Genomic DNA, 17,938 nt, shown 5'->3' with positions numbered 1-17,938 from the left:
CTTGCTTCTCCCTCTGCCTTTCTCTTTCTCTAGTCTCTCTCTAAAAAGTCAATAAAATCTTTTAAAGTTCTTTTGGACTTTTATATTTAAAAGATATAAAAAGAAAATATCTTAAGCCCTGGCCAGTTGGCTCAGTGGTAGAGCATCGGCCTGGCATGCAGGAGCCCCGGGTTCGATTCCCGGCCAGGGCACACAGGAGAAGCGCCCATCTGCTTCTCCACCCCTCCCCTCTCCTTCCTCTCTGTCTCTCTCTTCACCTCCCGCAGCCAAGGTTACATTGGAGCAAAGTTGGCCAGAGCGCTGAAGATGACTCCATGGCCTCCTCCTCAGGCGCTAGAATGGCCCTGGTTGCAACAGAGCAATGCCCCAGATGGGCAGAGCATCGCCCCCGGTGGGCATGCCGGGTGGATCCCGGTCAGGCACGTGCAGGAGTCTGTCTGACTGCCTCCCCGTTTCCAACTTCAGAAAAATACAAAAAAAAAAAAAAAGAAAGAAAGAAAGAAAGAAAATATCTTCCATTCATACCTCCTCAGACCATGCAACCAATGTACAAATTCACTAATGTCATCAGATTAAATTGAATCCTTTCATAATTATACAATGTTTACAAACATGCATTAGCCCTGTGTATGTAGATACAGGTAAGTTGGGAGGCCTACAAAAGCATATATTAATATACAGTATGAATTGGAGGGAGTTAGTCTATATACATTGCTCTCCAAAACGAAAAACATAGGTATCCTTTTGGGACAAAAGAAATAGATCCAAATGTGTTAGCTGCAGCATTGTTTATAATAATAAAAAATTGGAAAGGGATCATTGGCTCAGAAGGAGCCCCTGATCAAGGCACATATGAGAAGCAATCAATGAACAACTAAAGTGCCACAACTAGGAGTTGATGCTTCTCATATCTCTCCCTTTCTGTCCCTGTCTCTGGTTCTCTCTCTCTCTAAAAAAATAAAAAATAATTTTTTAAATTGAAATGTTGAATAAAATTACATTTGATTTATATATTAATTTTGGATTGTTGACATTTTTACAATAGAACACTTTTCCCATTCAGACATATGGTATATCTCTCCATTTATTAAAAACTTATTTTATATCTGCCAATTATATTTCATGCTTTTTTCATTAAGATTTTAAAATTAATTTTTTAATTAAATTTCATTAATTTATTTCTTGATATTTTGTAGCTCATAAGTACTATGAATAGAATATTTAGTTTCATTTCTAGTTAAAAGAAAAAGCTATCAATTATTCAAAGTACCATAAATGCCCAAGGTGAGATTTTCCTCAAAAAAGAAGTCATTTTATATAAGTTTCTACAGAGGTTCTTATTGTACAAGAATGCTTTGCCATAGGGGATTAACACTATTTTTTAAATGGCAGGTAGCAATCCATTATGGCTTATAAAATTAATGACTTACCATCTGTTTTATAAGAAACAGTAGATAAAGAATGGAAATTACAGGCTGATCTGTGGTGGTGCAGTGGGTCAAGTGTCAACCTGAAATGCAAGGTTGCTGGTTCAAAACCCTACTAGGCTTGCTTGGCCAAGGAGCATACAAGAAGCAACTACTACAAGTTGATGCTTCCTGTTCTTGCCCCCTCCCTTTCTCTCTCTCTTTCAAAAAAATCAAGAAATAAAACCATTAAAAAAATGAAAATTATCACCAGCACATTTATGTAATAAGGGCAAATATATAGTTTCATTTATGAATATATATATGAATATATATACTAGGTCACTAATTAAAAAATATTTTTATTACAGATTACACAATTTGAAAGCCACTTGACCAACTGATACCTTTTAGTCCTCCCTTATCTCTACGATTTATTCCCTTGACATCCCTTTTACCTTTTACACACCCCTTTTAAAACATGGATCATATCAGCTCCCTCCCCTACTCTAAAATTCCAAGGTCCTTATCTTAGTTCACAAAACCCTCTGTCTTTCCTTCTGGTTTCATTTCTTACTTTTTTTTTTTAAATTGGACATTCATTCTATTCTAATAAAACAGTGCCAGGATAATACGTATGTTCTGTCTGATTTAAAAGTATTCTATTCTTCTGATTCTATTTGTTTCTTGTCTCTAAGGCGAATGTTAGTATAAAGTTCAATTTTTCTGTAGTTAGGTTTAACACAGAGTATATCAACTCAAGACAAAAAAGTGGCTGTTTTAAACCATAGAGTCCCTCAAATCTATCTTTGTTATATTAATCAAGTATGGTTTTTCTCTCATTCAGCTTCTCCAGTCCCAATTGGATATTATTAGTTAATATTTGCTCATCTGTATAGACCAAGGAGTCTTTTTATCTGATATATCTAACTCTGGAGAGGTGGCTATGCATGCTGTTTTTAAGCCAACTTGGAGCATGTAGTTTCAAACAAACATATACCTATACAATTCCACTTTGTAACAGTTTACCAAACAATATAAAATGGCTTAATAAATAATTCTAAAGACAGAAAGTCCCTTTTAAATATGATGGAACCCTTATTCTTTTTTTTTAAGCAAGAGACAGACAGACAGACAGACAGGAACAGACAGGAGGGGAGAGAAACGAGAAGTATTAACTCATGGTTATGCCACCTTAGTTGTTCATAGATTGCTTTCTCATATGTGCTTTGACCTGGGTGGAGGGGGGGACTCCAGTTGAGTGAGTAGTGACTCCTTGCTCAAGCCAGAGACTTAGGCTCAAGTGAGCGACCTCAGGCTTCAAACCAGCAACCTTTGGGATCAAGCCAGCAACCAGGGGGTCATGTCCATGATTCCATGCTCAAGCCAGAGCCCCACACTCAAGCCAGCAACCTTAGGGTTTCAAACCTGGGTCTTCAGCTTCCCAGGCCAACACTCTATCCACTGTGCCACCACCTGGTCAGGCAGGAGCCCCTATTCTTTGAGTTTAGTAAACACCTATGGTAAAGTCACTATGTCAACTGACATCAATCACTCCCGTTTACTGTCCAAAGCATTTACTAGCAAACTATTCAAAGAATTTCTTAATCCCCTTTCTCTCTACTCAGCTCCAGCCACACCCACATTTTAAATGTTTTTTCAACAAGCTTAAATATGCTCCCACCTTAGGATTCTTATATTCTGCCAAGTACACTCTTCCACTAGATAACATCACTCCTCCATCTCTTCATTCAGGTCTCAGATATAATCTCCTCATAGAGGCACTGCCTTAATACTGTACTATCTAAAATATCATCTCTTCCCCTCTGATCCTGCCCTATTTTTCTTTGTAGTGTTTACATAACTATATTATTAATCTATAGTCTGTCTACCCCACTATAACATAAGCTCCCTGAAAGCAGTAACTTTTTTGTTCATTACTGTATTCTCAGAACCTAAAATGTGCCTATCACATAGTTGGTACTCAATAAATGTTTGTTAAATGAATCAAAGAATAAATATTATAGCACAGTCTTTCATCTGAACAACAGAATACTATCTGAGAAAAAGTGAGAATCAACTTGAATAAAGGATCGTTTCAATTGCTGTAGTGATCATCTGATGGAATCCCTTAAAATTATCCCACAATATGGAACCATAATGTGGGAGATTTCTGTAAGCAAGTCTTTTAAATAAATAAACTAAAAGAAAAAATAAAAAAATAGTCCCTTTCTTGAAAAAGTCAGCCCTAAAGACATTAGGTGGGAAGTTGGAGGAGGGTGACAGGGGAAGCACCAGCAATGGGAGAATGGTTACATAGAGGGGAACTGAACAAATATATATATATATATATATATATATATATATATATATATATATATATATATATGATAATGGAAACAAGGTCTCTCACTCTCAGAGGAGAGAGTCACAAACATGGAAAGAAGAAAAAACTAGGCCCTGGCCAAAGTAGCTGTTGGTTAGAGCATCCTCCTGATATACATAAACAAGTCATTGTTTCTCTCTTGTTCTCTCTGCCCCCTTTTTCTCCCTCTCTGTTAAAAGAAAAAAAAGAAAGAAAGAAAAGTGCCTGACCAGGCAGAGGCACAGTGCAGTGAATAGAGCAGTGGCCTGGGACACAGAGGACCCAGATTCAAAACCCCAAGGTTGTCGGCTTGAGCACAGGGTCACTCAAATGTGTCCCAAAATCACACAAGTCAATGTAGTTCACTGAACTCAGTCTTCTTCTATATATTCAAACTCAACAGTATGGTGCATATTTGATTTCTGGGACTTACCATAGAAAACTATTTAAAGGAATGTCATAAAACCTGTACAATCAACTTCCTAATAGTACAAGGTTACTCTAATCAGCGATCTTCAACCAGTGTGCCACAAGAATTTTTAAAACATGCAATACCTGACTATTTAGTCAGGGGCACTGACCTCTTTTCCCTTAGATTGTTAAATAAAAAATGACAAGTCAATACAACAATAGTTGTACAGTGTGAATGAATCAAAATTTACCTTTTTTTTTTTTTTTTTTGGTCAGATCGGCCAAAAATGTAACATTTTTTTGTGTGTCGCAGAATTTTAGTGATTAGTTTATGTGTGCCATGAGATGAAAAAGTTTGAAAATCACTGCTCCATAAAAAATATATCTAGAAAAAGGCACTGTGAAGTAGTGATTAAGAGCACAGACTAGAACAACTGAGATCAAATTCTGGCCTTGAAATTTAGTAATTGTCCTTGAGCAAGATATTTAACCTTTATAGACCTCAGCTTCATCTATAGAATGGGAATAGTAATAGTACCTAAACTACAGTGTTGATGTGTATGGTAGGCAGAAAAATGACCCCCCAAATATGTCCACGTCCTTATCCTTAGAACCTATGATCTGTTAGTTTAATGGCAAAAAAAGGAATTCAGGCTACCGATGGACTTACAATTGCTAATCAAATGACTTTGAGTGGGGAAGACAGGTAGGCCCAATGTAGTAACAAGGGTAAAAAAGGAAAGCAGGAAAATAAGGGTCAGTGACACTAGGTGAGAAAGACTTGAAAGGGCATTGCTGGCTTCGAAGACTATTTGGGGGCCATGAGCCAAGGAACAAATATAACCTCCAAAAGGTGAAAAAGATAAAAAACCATATTCTTTGCTATAGCCTCCAACTGGGAACATAGCCCTGATGACCTATTTCAGAGTTTGGACCTCCAGAACTATAGGATGGTTTAATTCAGGCGTCCCCAAACTACAGCCCGCGGGCCACATGCAGCCCCCTGAGGCCATTTATCCGGCCCCTGCTGCACTTCCAGAAGGGGCACCTCTTTCACTGGTGGTCAGTGAGAGGAGCACTGTATGTGGCGGCCCTCCAACGGTCTGAGGGACAGTGAATTGGCCCCCTGTGTAAAAAATTTGGGGACCCCTGGAATTTATGTTGTTTAAAGCCACTAAGTTTGTGGTAATTTGTTACAGCAACAATAGAAAACTAATACAATGTGAATGAGATTTAGGTGAAATGTTTATAATGGTGTTTCTCATATAGTTAGTACTCAATAAATCAATGGTAGTCAACCTGGTCCCTACCGTGTAGCCCACTAGTGGGCACTCCAGCTTTCATGGTGGGCGGTAGCGGAGCAACCAAAGTATAAATAAAAGATAGATTTAACTATAGTAAGTTGTTTTATACAGATTTATTCTGCCAAACTTAGCGAAAATCCGACATAAAGTACTTGGTAAGTAATTATTATTATATGCTTTAACTTGCTGTAACTCTGCTTTATAAATTTTATAAAATAAAGTTACTTCTCTACTTTATAAATCACCATTACTGTGGAACTGGTAGGTGGCTAGAAAATTTTACTACTAACAGAGATACAAAAGTGGGCGGTAGGTATAAAAAGGTTGACTACCCCTGCAATAAATGTTTGCTACTGCCATCATCTAAGAAACATGTATTTGTGTTCTTAACCAATTGCAACACTCATTGATATTTCTGTTACCAGTAAACCAAATTATTTCATCTGAACTAATCTTTTTTTCCTAGTCTTTCATTTAGTTAAAGACTGATCCTATATTTAGGCTAATTGTTCACTTTATTACAAACGATTAAGGAACCTTCTATTATTCCGATTGAAAAAACACATTTCAGCCTGACCAGGCAGTGGCGCAGTGGATGGAGCGTCGGACTGGGATGCAGAGGGCCAGGTTCGAGTCCCTGAGGTCACCAGCTTGAGTGCAGGCTCATCTGGTTTGAGCAAAAGCTCACCAGCTTGGACCCAAGGTCGCTGGCTCAAGCAAGGGGTTACTCGGTCTGCTGTAGCCCCGTGGTCAGGGCAAATATGAGAAATCAATCAATGAACAACTAACGTGTTGCAATGAAAAACTAATGATTGATGCTTCTCATCTCTCTCTGTTCCTGTCTGTCTGTCCCTATCTATCCCTCTCTCTGTCTCTGTAAAAAAAAAAAAGAAAAGAAAAAACATATTTTACTAAATATCTCCTGAGACAGAGGTGAGATAAATCCACTCTATCTACTGCACACTTTATCTACTGCACCACTACAGGTCGAAATGTGATGTTGAAATTGCAAAGAAATAAACTAAATACTAAGAAAAATTATGACTTGGGTGGTGAATACACAACACAGTGTACAGATGATCCGTTGTGGAATTGTGCACCCAAAAGCTGTATAATTTTGTTAACCAGTGTCACCACAATAAAGTCAATAAAAGAGGGGAAAAAAATTTTTTTGTAAGAAAAATTAGGATCAAGTCATGTATTAATTATAATCTAAATAAGTTAGGTTGCAGTTTCAAAAAATAGAGTAAATATTTATTGTAATTATATGTATCCACATAAAGAAACCAAAGAAATCCTTGATTCAGGCACTAATTCAAGGTGCTAGGTCCTGGGATTCAGAGATAACAATCAGATAAATTCAATAAGAGTGGTTAAGTAAGACTGCCTAGATTTAAATCTAGGTTCCACAAATCTAAGTCATTAGCTGCATGACGTTGAGCTAGTTGCTTTACCACTCACCTCAGTATGTTTTTCAGGAGCTTCCAGTGTATCAGCAGAGACAAAAAAAGAGCTCAATGCCATAAATTTTAATAGAGATATGCAAAGAGTCATATGGGAGTCCAAAGTTACTTGTCCCCTGAAAACATTAAAGGGAACTTGGCCACAACAATCAGTGTTACAGACTAGTGTTTTTTCAACCACCAGTCCATGAGAAATTTCACGTAGGTCCACCAAAGAATTAACCACCCTGATGCTGTAAGATAATAGATCCAATGATCTTAAATTTGCTTATGCTCAGGGTCGCTGCCACTTACCAGCCTGTATCATCAATGAAAATACTATTTAAGTTGTCTTAGATATCTTTGGAATTTGTAAGCTCCTTTGAACAACCTTTTGCACTGTGTACAGAATATCCAAATCAGATGCAATAGACAAAAAGCATTTAGACAAACTTAGGTAACATTCAATGCATTGTACCTGTGGGGTTTTGAAATCAAGCACCAGTTTGTACTGTGTTGCACTGTTATGCAGGTAAGATAAAACTATTCATTAGGTGTTTCTGTTTCCAGCCAGCTAGGTCACCATTCCCCAATAAAAAGGTTAAAAACCACTGTTATAGTTCATATGTCAATTTTATTCACAGCTTGCTTCGATCATGACTAAAACTTTCCTATATTTGGCCCTGGCCGGTTGGCTCAGCGGTAGAGCGTCGGCCTAGCATGCGGAGGACCCAGGTTCGATTCCCGGCCAGGGCACACAGGAGAAGCGCCCATTGCTTCTCCACCCCTCCGCCGCGCTTTCCTCTCTGTCTCTCTCTTCCCCTCCCGCAGCCAGAGCTCCATTGGAGCGGAGATGGCCCGGGCGCTGGGGGATGGCTCTGTGGCCTCTGCCTCAGGCGCTGGAGTGGCTCTGGTCGCAACATGGCGACGCCCAGGATGGGCAGAGCATCGCCCCTGGTGGGCGTGCCGGGTGGATCCCAGTCGGGCGCATGCGGGAGTCTGTCTGACTGTCTCTCCCTGTTTCCAGCTTCAGAAAAATGAAAAAAAAAAAAAAAGACACATACTCGAGCAAGCAACAAGCAACTAAAGTGAGCAACTATGAGTTAATATTTCTCACTCTATCCCCTGACCCCTTCCTCTCTTTGTAAAATCAATAAATAAAATCTTTAAAAAAAATAAAATAAAAAATAAAACTTTCCTATATTAAATACACAATCATAAACATGGTTTAGATCTTAGTGAAACTAAAAGAGATCTACATTTCTATCATGCCTAAAATAGAGATGAGTACAAGTCTAGCCTTTAAACTGGTAATCAAACCTCCTTACACACGTATCTATTGAGTTTTAGCTTATAATATTGTGCAAAAATCCACAGAAAAATTCACCAGGAAAAAAAAAGTTAGAAGTGAGCTCTAATCTCACAATGAGTAAGTCAATACGTGTTTAGTGCCCTAAATTACAAAATACGCAAATCTAAAACTTTCATTCAATAAAACTGTTAATTCCTAAAATGTGCTAGATACCATACGGGGAGCTGGAGAGAAGATGATGCACAAAAGCAGATAATCTTGCCCTCATAGGTGTTCTAGTCCAGAGGCAAATCAGATATTATTTTATAAAATTACAACATAATGGGAGAGAGGGTTGAAAATATTCTTCTCTTTTTTTTGTTTGTATTTTTCTTAAGCTAGAAGTGGGGAGGCAGTCAGATAGACTCTCACATGTGCCCGACCAGGATCCACCCAGCAAGCCCACTAGGGGGCGATGCTCTGCCCATCTGGGGCGTTGCTCCGCTACAATCTGAGCCATTCTAGCACCTGAGGCGGAGGCCGTGGAGCCATCCTCAGCGCCCGGGCCAACTTTGCTCCAATGAAGCCTTGGCTGTGGGAGGGAAGAGAGAGACAGAGAGAAAGGAGAGGGGGAGGGGTGGAGAAGCAGATGGGCACTTCTCCTGTGTGCCCTGACCGGGAATCGAACCCAGGACTTCCACACACGTAGCCAACGCTCTATCACTGAGCCAACCAGCCAGGGCTCTCACTTTCACTCTAAATAGGAAAAATGAGTATTACATAAATGTTAACAAAATAAATTTGATAAAACCATAGTTTCTAACTGCCTTGGCAAATGGATTCAAATAGTTAAAATAAATCAGCTAATTAACAGTAAAAAGCATGATTTGCCTTTAACCTTATTACAAGGTTATCAGATGAAGATGTGCCAGTTTAAGTAGTCTTTTCAGTTTCACTATCAATTTTTGCAAAGGAAATATGTGTACACAAATCTATACAGAGACCTAGAAAAATCTGTCTCGACAATTTTAAATTGTAACGCAGTGTTACAATCCACCACAGAAAAAAAGGTCTCTTTATGTGAGGGATTCTGTAATATAATGACACAATATAATATGAAAGCAAGTTATAGAAAAATGTAAAAACCGATTATGGCCTTGACCAGTTGGCTCAATGGTAGAGCATCAGCAGCACAGCCAGTGGATGTCCCAGGTACGATTCTCAGTCAGGGCACACAGCAGAAGCAATGGTCTGCTTCTTCACCCCTACCCCTCCTCCTTTTCTCTCTCTATATCTCTCTTCCCCTCTCGCAGTAATGGCTCAGTTGGAGCAAGTTAGACACAGAGCTGAGGATGGCTCCATGGCCTCACCTCAAGTGCTAAAATAGCTCGGTTGCTGAGCAACAGCCCCAAATGGGCAGAGCACTGGCCCATAGGGGGCTTGCCCGGTGGATCCTAGTCCAGGAGCATGTGGGAGTTTCTCTTTGCCTCCCCACTTCTCACTTAAGAAAAATAAAAATAAACAAAAATTTTTTTAAAAAAAAGATGATTAAAGTAGTTCCCCTTATTCACAGTTTTGCCTTCTGCAGTTTCAGGTACCTTTGGTCAACTATGGTCGGAAAATATTAAATGGAAAATTCCAGAAATAAACAATAAGTTTTAAATTGCATGCTGTTCTGAGTACCTCATTTCATCTTACATAAGCATTGTATCATCTCACATCATCAGAAAAAAGAAGGGTAAGTACAGTACAAGTTAGTTTGAGAGAGACCATATTCATATAACTTACTGTGCCTAATGCATAAATTAAAATTTATCATAGGTACATATGTATGGGAAAAAACATGGCATAGATAGGATTCAGTAATATCTGCAGTTTCAGACATCCACTGGAATATAACTCCCGTGGATAAGGTTATACATATCCTAAATTTGGCCTTTTTTTTTTTTTTGTATTTTTCTGAAGCTGGAAACGGGGAGAGACAGTCAGACAGACTCCCGCATGCGCCCAACCGGGATCCACCCGGCACGCCCACCAGGGGCGAAGCTCTGCCCACCAGGGGGTGTCGCTCTGCCGCGACCAGAGCCACTCTAGCGCCTGGGGCAGAGGCCAAGGAGCCATCCCCAGCGCCTGGCCATCTTTGCTCCTATGGAGCCTCAACTGCGGGAGGGGAAGGGAGAGACAGAGAGGAAGGGGGGGGGGGTGGAGAAGCAAATGGGCGCTTCTCCTATGTGCCCTGGCCGGGAATCGAACCCAGGTCCCCCGCACGCCAGGCCGACGCTCTACCACTGAGCCAACCGGCCAGGGCCTAAATTTGGCCTTTTGATTACAATCTAAAAATATCTGAAGACCCAACTGAATTATAATAAGTAATTTAAGCAAGCTACTACATTAAATCTAAAGCTTAAGAGTATTCAATAGAATATTTAAGCAGCAATAATTGAACCAAAAAATTACATTCTAGCATTGAACTTTCTTTTCACCCTCTAGAGAAATACTCTCCCCTCCAATTCTCCACCACGTACATACTCTATTACTGGGATGCACAAAAAAGAAACCCAATATAGAACATTAGCCATTTCACTTAGACTTCTACAAAAAAACTTTAGAAATCGGACTTATAAAAAACCTGTTCCTTATATCTTTTAAAAGGCATGTATTATACAGTTCCATTATTCCTTCCCTATGTGAATCCCCATTTGTCTCTGGGCAACCTGTGTACAAGGAGGGGACTGGACCTTGGTCTTTACTTTCCCAAGGACACAGAGCTTAGAAGGTATGCAACAAGTGTCTGTTGGACTGGATCAAATCAACATAGTGACAACATCTCCAATACAGCATATCACATTGGCTGAATTACTGTGACATTTCAAAATTAATAAAACTATACCTTCATGTAAGCTTACAAGCATATTTGCAGGATCTACCATTTAAAGTGCATGTATAATTGCAATTTATAGATTATAAGAAAAAGCAATAGCTATATGACATCTTAAGTTTTTTTATCCTAAAGTAAATTTCCTTTTTTTTTTTTTACTGTATTTTCTTTTTTTTTTAATTTATTTATTTATTTATTTATTTTAGAGAGGAGAGGGAGAGACAGAGACAGAGAGAGAGAGAGAGAGAGAGAGAGAGAGAGAGGAGAGAAGGAGCTGGAAGCATCAACTCCCATATGTGCCTTGACCAGGCAAGCCCAGGGTTTTGAACCGGCAACCTCAGGATTTCCAGGTCGACGCTTTATCCACTGCGCCACCACAGGTCAGGCCGTGAATTTCTTAAAATTATTTCATCCCCAGTGTAAATGTTAGTAAGTAGTCTAAAATAAATGTAGTTTACACAATGTTACCATAAATTTGAGAAAGAATAATTGATTCAATTTAACATCATTTCAGTGCTTACCCCCATTTATTCTTGCTCTTGCCCACTCACATTCTTAAAAGTCTTTTAGAGCCTTCTTTGTAAAATAGACAGTAGTCTTCTCTAAAAATAATATAAATTAGCTATTTTAGTCATTGGATATATTCTTGAACTTCACAGCAATTTTAGATTCCAATGGCCAATTTAAGTATTTTATTACTATTCTAGTTTTGTTTTTATGAACCAGAGATTTATAGGTAAATTGGTAACTTGGCAAGCTGGCAGACAATTATAAAATCTTTTTTAAAAATGTTAATGGGTACAAAGTACTTAGAAGACAACTGAGACACAATACTCACTACTATTGTTATTGCTGTATTTCATCACATTGAAAATACCCTCCATCATAAAATGATCTATTATTATCTGTACTGCCTGGATAGAAAAAAATGCCTACTCTAAATGCAAAATGCCATCAATCTGGAGATGCACGCTGATGTCAGAGATATTGAAATGTGAAATAAAAAGTATGTCTTGATAAAAAAAATAACAATTACAATAAAACCACAGGACAGGACAATTTTTAAAATCTAGAAGACGTAAAAAATTATAAGACAATCTCACACCAAATGACAAATTATAGTGCCGCATGCATACTCTAGTCAGGTTTGGAGAGTTGTGTCCAGCCACTTTCCATGTAAAGACCTCTGGAATCAAAAAGGAGGTCCTCCCCTCTAGTGGTTCTTCTAAAGTAGAAAAACTGAACAGGTGGCCTAAACACAGTTCTAGGAAGGTTCTAGGAAAGATCTGAAAAGCATCTTCTTAAAGCACATTCATCTCCGCTAAGTCAGACACTGAATATGACCCCATCCCACTGCAGGCTCTGTGGGACCGAAATGAATCAGACCGCAAACTCTGCTCTCGGGAAGATGGGTGAGGTTGGCGCGTTGTAGGGAGGCACACAAACAACTCTGAGCTGGGTATGCGAGTTCTGCGGTACGGGATCGAAGCTATTTTCACCCAGGTATACCAGCGCGCTGCTTACAGCAAGCGCTTATGAACTGTTTGCTGATCAAATGAATAAATAAAAAACATATATGAAACATACTGGCCGCGGTCTCCACGGCCCAGTCGCCCACCGCCACCGGCTTCAGACCCATATCGGGAGGTCACCCTCTCCGCCTCTCGCCTCAGGCGGCGGCAGCAACCAAAGTTCAGCTCGAGCCCCAGGCCCAGACTGCGCCCTCCCCGCTCCCCGAGCGGCACCTACCGTTGGTGTAGGGAGACCCCGAGGCCGAGGCGGCCCCATTCTGGGCCTGGAGGCTGGTCAGGGTGCCGCCGAAGGCAGGTATCCCCGGCTGGGACATGACGACGGTGGTTATCGGGGTTGGAAAGGGCTGCCCGGGATTCGCGACAGCGCCAAACGAAGAGGTGAAAAGATGACTGCTGGAAGCTGAGGGAAAGAACTAACGACTTAGGACTGAAGGCGAGGAGGAGAGAGGGCGGCGCATCAAACCCTAGGCCTGGAGCCGCATCCCCCCGGGCCCACTGGCGGCCACGGTTGGCCTGGGAGCTGAGAGTACGGAGACAGGCCCGTGGGACCTAGAACGTCTGGCTGGATGGAGGCAGCCAAGAAGAGCTGAGAGAGGCCCCGCCGGAAGTGTCTGTCAGCCGCCGGCCGCGCAGGCGCAATCGGGACACGTGGCACTTCCGGCTCCGGGCTAGCGGCTGCTACCGCAGTAGGTGTCCTCCCCGCGGAGCTGCCCAGAGGGTACCTGACAGCTCCGGGTGTCCGAGCCGTAAGGACCATGCTCGGCCTCCCTTGCCACGTCACTGACTTTCGCCACCGGCCGGAAGTGGTGTGTGTCACCGCTACGGAAATCCCCGCCGTCGTAAACGTCATCTTGCCAGCAAGGCTGGAACCTTAGCGTAATCAGGGCTTCACTGTTCGCTTTCGTGGAGCGGGACTGACAGCTCATCTCCTCGGGTTTTTGTGAAGATTACCTGAAACTACAGACATCATCATCTTCCATTAAGACTATATCTCTGGTAGCTGAACCGATTAATGTTCATCGCCTTAGTTCATTCTACATTTTGTCATCATATTCCAGGTGTAAATTGTAAGGCTAAATTTTAGAAGAGGTGGTTAATTTTGTACGTGTATTTAAAAAAATTATGTACGTGTATTAAAAGTGTAATCATCTTAGGGGAGGCCTTTGCTTTTTGACCTGAGGATTCAGAAGTAATTTTAATTTTGAAACTCTGATTCATATCATAGTCACACTAAAGTTCATTAACAGCACATTGAATAGCACGTTTAAATGGCAGTTTTATTTCCTCGTCTGGGTTTACAGAAAGGTAAAACATTCAAACTTCCTTTCTGGGCGACTTTCTCTATGGAGCCTTTCCCCAGCCCATTCTTCCAGGCGCGGTTTCCTTGCCTCTCTCTTTCTCTTTAGCTACAAGGGCCCTACCTTTTGCCTCTGTGACTTGTTTCCTGAGCCCATTCCTTATACCCTCACTTTTTCTACCTCTGTGACTGTCTAACTTTCTAGTTTGAGTCTTGGTTCTAAATTCTTTCTTAGCCAGAACTGAAGTACCTAGGTTGCTGAACCAAGAAAGTGGGGTCTGACTCCACAGGTCTAACATCTGGTGCCCTTTCCCTGCCAACAGTCCTATATGGTGACTTTAGGTCTCCGCGTTTGTAAAGCTTGCTCTGCAGGCCTCCCGTGAACTTGTCAGGTTTAAATGTGGCCCCTTTTTCATCCACAGGACAAATGGCTGTTGACCATGGTGACTACTTTGAATAAAGAGAAATAACCAGACTTTTCAGGGAATACTGGACCTTGTTTCTAACCTAACACTAAGTCCTAGAGACCCAAATGTCACTGTTCTATTCGTGAAAAATAGGAACTTATGGTCAACAGTGGAGTTTTAGCTCCGATCCATGTAACAGTGGTGGGCCCAACAAGCCCCTGAATCTATCCTGTGGTTATTTCCCCATTTCTGTAGTGCAAAATTAGAACAGACATGCTTAGCAACAGGCAGGATCCCCCTATTGGATCCCTAACCAACAAAGTACTGTTTGAATGATAAATCTGAGATAGGTGTGTAGGAAGTGGGGGTGAGGGGGGAGCACCCTGATGAGATCTGAGGCCCAGAGAAGAGATCCTGCGGAAACCAGGGAAAGGTGAGAAAGGTTTTGTTGGAATACGATGGAAGTTAAAGTTGGAGTATTTCAAGATCTCTAACCTAAGATAGTTGATATTTGGGCATTAATTTGCAACTGTTAGGGAGTTATTGCTGGCTTTGAACAATAATGTGGCATGAAGTAAAATTCTGTGCAGGTCAAAGGGGGTGGAATATAGGTAGGGAGTTACAGATAAATATGCGGTTCCTGATATTAAGCAGTTTACAGTGGAATAATGAAGCAAATACACACATCAAGGCAGGATATTATAAAGACTCAAGAAAGGTGTGAAATCATCAGGCCCTGGCTGGTTGGCTCAGTGGTAGAGCGTCGGCCTGGCGTGTAGAAGTCCCAGGTTCGATTCCTGGCCAGGGCACACAGGAGAAGCGCCCATTTGCTTCTCCACCCCTCCCCCTCTCCTTCCTCTCTGTCTCTCTCTTCCCCTCCCGCAGCCGAGGCTCCATTGGAGCAAAGATGGCCCGGGCACTGGGGATGGCTCCTTGGCCTCTGCCCCAGGCGCTAGAGTGGCTCTGGTCGTGGCAGAGCGACGCCCCGGAGGGGCAGAGCATCGCCCCATGGTGGGCAGAGCGTCGCCCCCTGGTGGGCGTGCCAGGTGGATCCTGGTCGAGCGCATGCGGGAGTCTGTCTGACTGTCTCTCCCGGTTTCTAGCTTCAGAAAAATACAAAAAAAAAAAAAAAAAAAAGGTGTGAAATCAGAGAAAAAGAAAGGTCTCAAACAGGGAATGAAAGCAAGAAATGCTTTGGCAATCTGCTTCACCTCAGATTTTTCTGTTCTCTCCTACCCCTTAAATTAAATCAATATTTGTAACTTGGCTACAACTATGATATCTTATTTGCCATTGGCATCTATTCATGAGAGTGTTATTTGCTCAAAGTTTTTTAGCCTAAACTTCTCGTTTATCATTGCCCACAGTTGCTGACAAGGCAGGGGAAGGAAGAAGGTGCAAATATGAGTCCTCAGGGTCAAGAGACCAAAACCGCAAGTCATGAAGCTGAAGCATGTGTAGAGAAGAGAAGTTTGACCTCCAGCTGCACCTGAAACCAAAGTTTCCTCCCACTTCCCCACCACCACCCCACATACACCACACAGAACCAAAGGACCAGGACAAAAAAAGAAACTGCTTTTCTGAGTGATTAGAGGTTGTTTTATTTGTTTTTGTTGTTGTTGTTGATTTTGGGGGGTGGGGTGGCAAATAGATTTTTTTTTTTACTTTTGAGGCCAAAGGAATATAGAAACTAGAGTGATTAGTCAATATAGTTAATGGATGATCTCGCTAATCAACTTAGCTACCTCCACTCTAGGTAGGTTTTTCCTGCTTTGAGCTAATGATAAAGCCCTTCTTTAAACTACAGATTTGTACTGTTGATTAAAATGTCATGTCAAAAGTTTCAAAATCTGTGAAGGGTGAAGTACATTTTATTTAATTTGATATCAAATACTTGCTGCAAAATGTTAGATTACATACAAAATAAGCAAGACCTAAACTGCTGTATCAGGTCTGAAAAGCAAACAGCAAGAAATCGAAAGTATTAAATTTGATCCTAACCCTATTTTATCATTTGCGTGAGAACTTTACTAAAAATATGTTTGCTGTGTATGGATTCTACAAGTCCTTTGTACGAGTTAGAAGTATGAAGACTTCTTAGGATAAAAATGACACTTTAGTCAAACTATTTTCATCTTATAGCCCCTATAACAAAGTCCCAAATCATATTATCCCGAGAACACTTTAAAAATATACACAAGCACGCAAAAAAAAAAAAAGAAAGAAAAAAAATATACACAAGCACAAGTTTCTCAATCTTTTAATGAGAAAAAAAACCTCAGAGAGAAACTGAACCTTCCTGAGGTCAGACTGAAAATCGGGGTGACTCTTCAAATGGGCAAATGCTTAAAACTCATCTCAAACGTGCATTAGTTTCTTTCTCTCTTATGCAGCTCCTTAATGATCTTGGTTTGTTGACTCTGGCACAAGAGTTTGATGTGTTTAAATCAAGCTTCTTTGAACTTTGTTCTATTTAAGCAATGTCTGTTCAGAGAGGATAAAAAAACTGATGGAGAGGATTAACCATTTAAAAAAGTAAATAACCTCACTAGTTAAATCAGGTTAAATATACAAATTATTTGCTAATAAGTAAACAATGCTTTTTTTCCCTAAAATGTGTCCCACCCCTAAAGAATCTGTGTTGCTTTACCCCTCTCAAAACTAGGGTTGAGTCTCTTAAATTTTTTTTTTTTTTTTTACTTTTTCAATGTAGTCAGCTTTAAACTATTGACAATAAAAGCAGCATTTGTTATCTGCCCACTCTCAGGGACAATAGGAAGTTAAGTTTAAGTAATGAGATGAGACAGCATATTTAAAAGTTTAGTATTGTCCACATATTGTCAAATCCTTTTCTGACTTCTAAAAATGTGGTCACACAAATATTACGAAAAAATGTTTAGTGTTATTATATTACCAGTTGTTAAGGGTATTGATATTTCTTTAGTCAATTACCTCTATCTATCCTACACTACCATACACTTTTCTAAACTGATGTCAATAATACATTCAACTTTCTTATCCATTATTTCCAGAATGGGACTCTCTGCCACATCTGCATGCTTCATACATATATGTATCAGATTTCCTGTACATTATTTTCAGAGCCTTTGACCGTGCTTTAAAAAATTATAAACAATAAAGTAACACAAGAGTTTTTCAGTAAGGAGATAGCACTATACAAAGAATATTCCATTAAAGTTGATTATTCAGACCCAAAAGAGGGAGGAAGGCATTCCTAATAAAATGTGCTGATATGTAGAAGTGAACTTAGGCTCACACTAGTGTCCCTTTGCCTGCCTGCTCATGACTATTGAATTGTCAGCTGATAAACGGTGACCAATTGTGTTTCCTTTTTGGGGTGCAGGAAATTATTTTAGGGCCTTTCATTATTGTTTTTTACACTGTAATAAAAGCACTGTATTTTCTATTATATTAGCAAATTACACAGAGGAGCAATTTTTAAAATGGAGTCAAAATACAGGTTCTGACATTCACGAACACATATCGGAATCACTTGTGGAGGGGTGTTTTTGTTGTTGTTTTTTATACTTTTCTGAAGTGAGAAGTGAGGAGGCAGAGAGACAGACTCCTGCATGCGCCCAACT

At 40.4% G+C, this 17,938-nt stretch overlaps 1 protein-coding gene across 3 annotated transcripts in view; it reads right to left on the bottom strand.

Moving 5' to 3' along the window:
- The window catches only part of SEC24A (SEC24 homolog A, COPII coat complex component), a 97,534-nt gene extending 84,205 nt beyond the window's left edge, over positions 1-13,329 (bottom strand). For 2 of the 3 annotated variants that reach the window (XM_066272490.1, XM_066272492.1), the window contains exon 1: positions 12,847-13,329. In XM_066272490.1, coding sequence (XP_066128587.1) covers positions 12,847-12,943 — 97 coding nt within the window. In that variant the 5' untranslated portion in view covers positions 12,944-13,329. The remainder of the gene's footprint in view (positions 1-12,846) is intronic. The other variant, XM_066272491.1, reaches the window with a different exon arrangement.
- Positions 13,330-17,938: the final 4,609 nt, after the last annotated feature.

The sequence above is a fragment of the Saccopteryx bilineata genome, chromosome 4, assembly GCF_036850765.1.
Source record: "Saccopteryx bilineata isolate mSacBil1 chromosome 4, mSacBil1_pri_phased_curated, whole genome shotgun sequence".
In the NCBI taxonomy this organism is placed as follows: Eukaryota; Metazoa; Chordata; class Mammalia; order Chiroptera; family Emballonuridae; genus Saccopteryx; species Saccopteryx bilineata.
The sequence above is the reverse complement of the archived record's forward strand: the minus strand, read 5'-3'. Positions and strand labels throughout refer to the sequence as shown.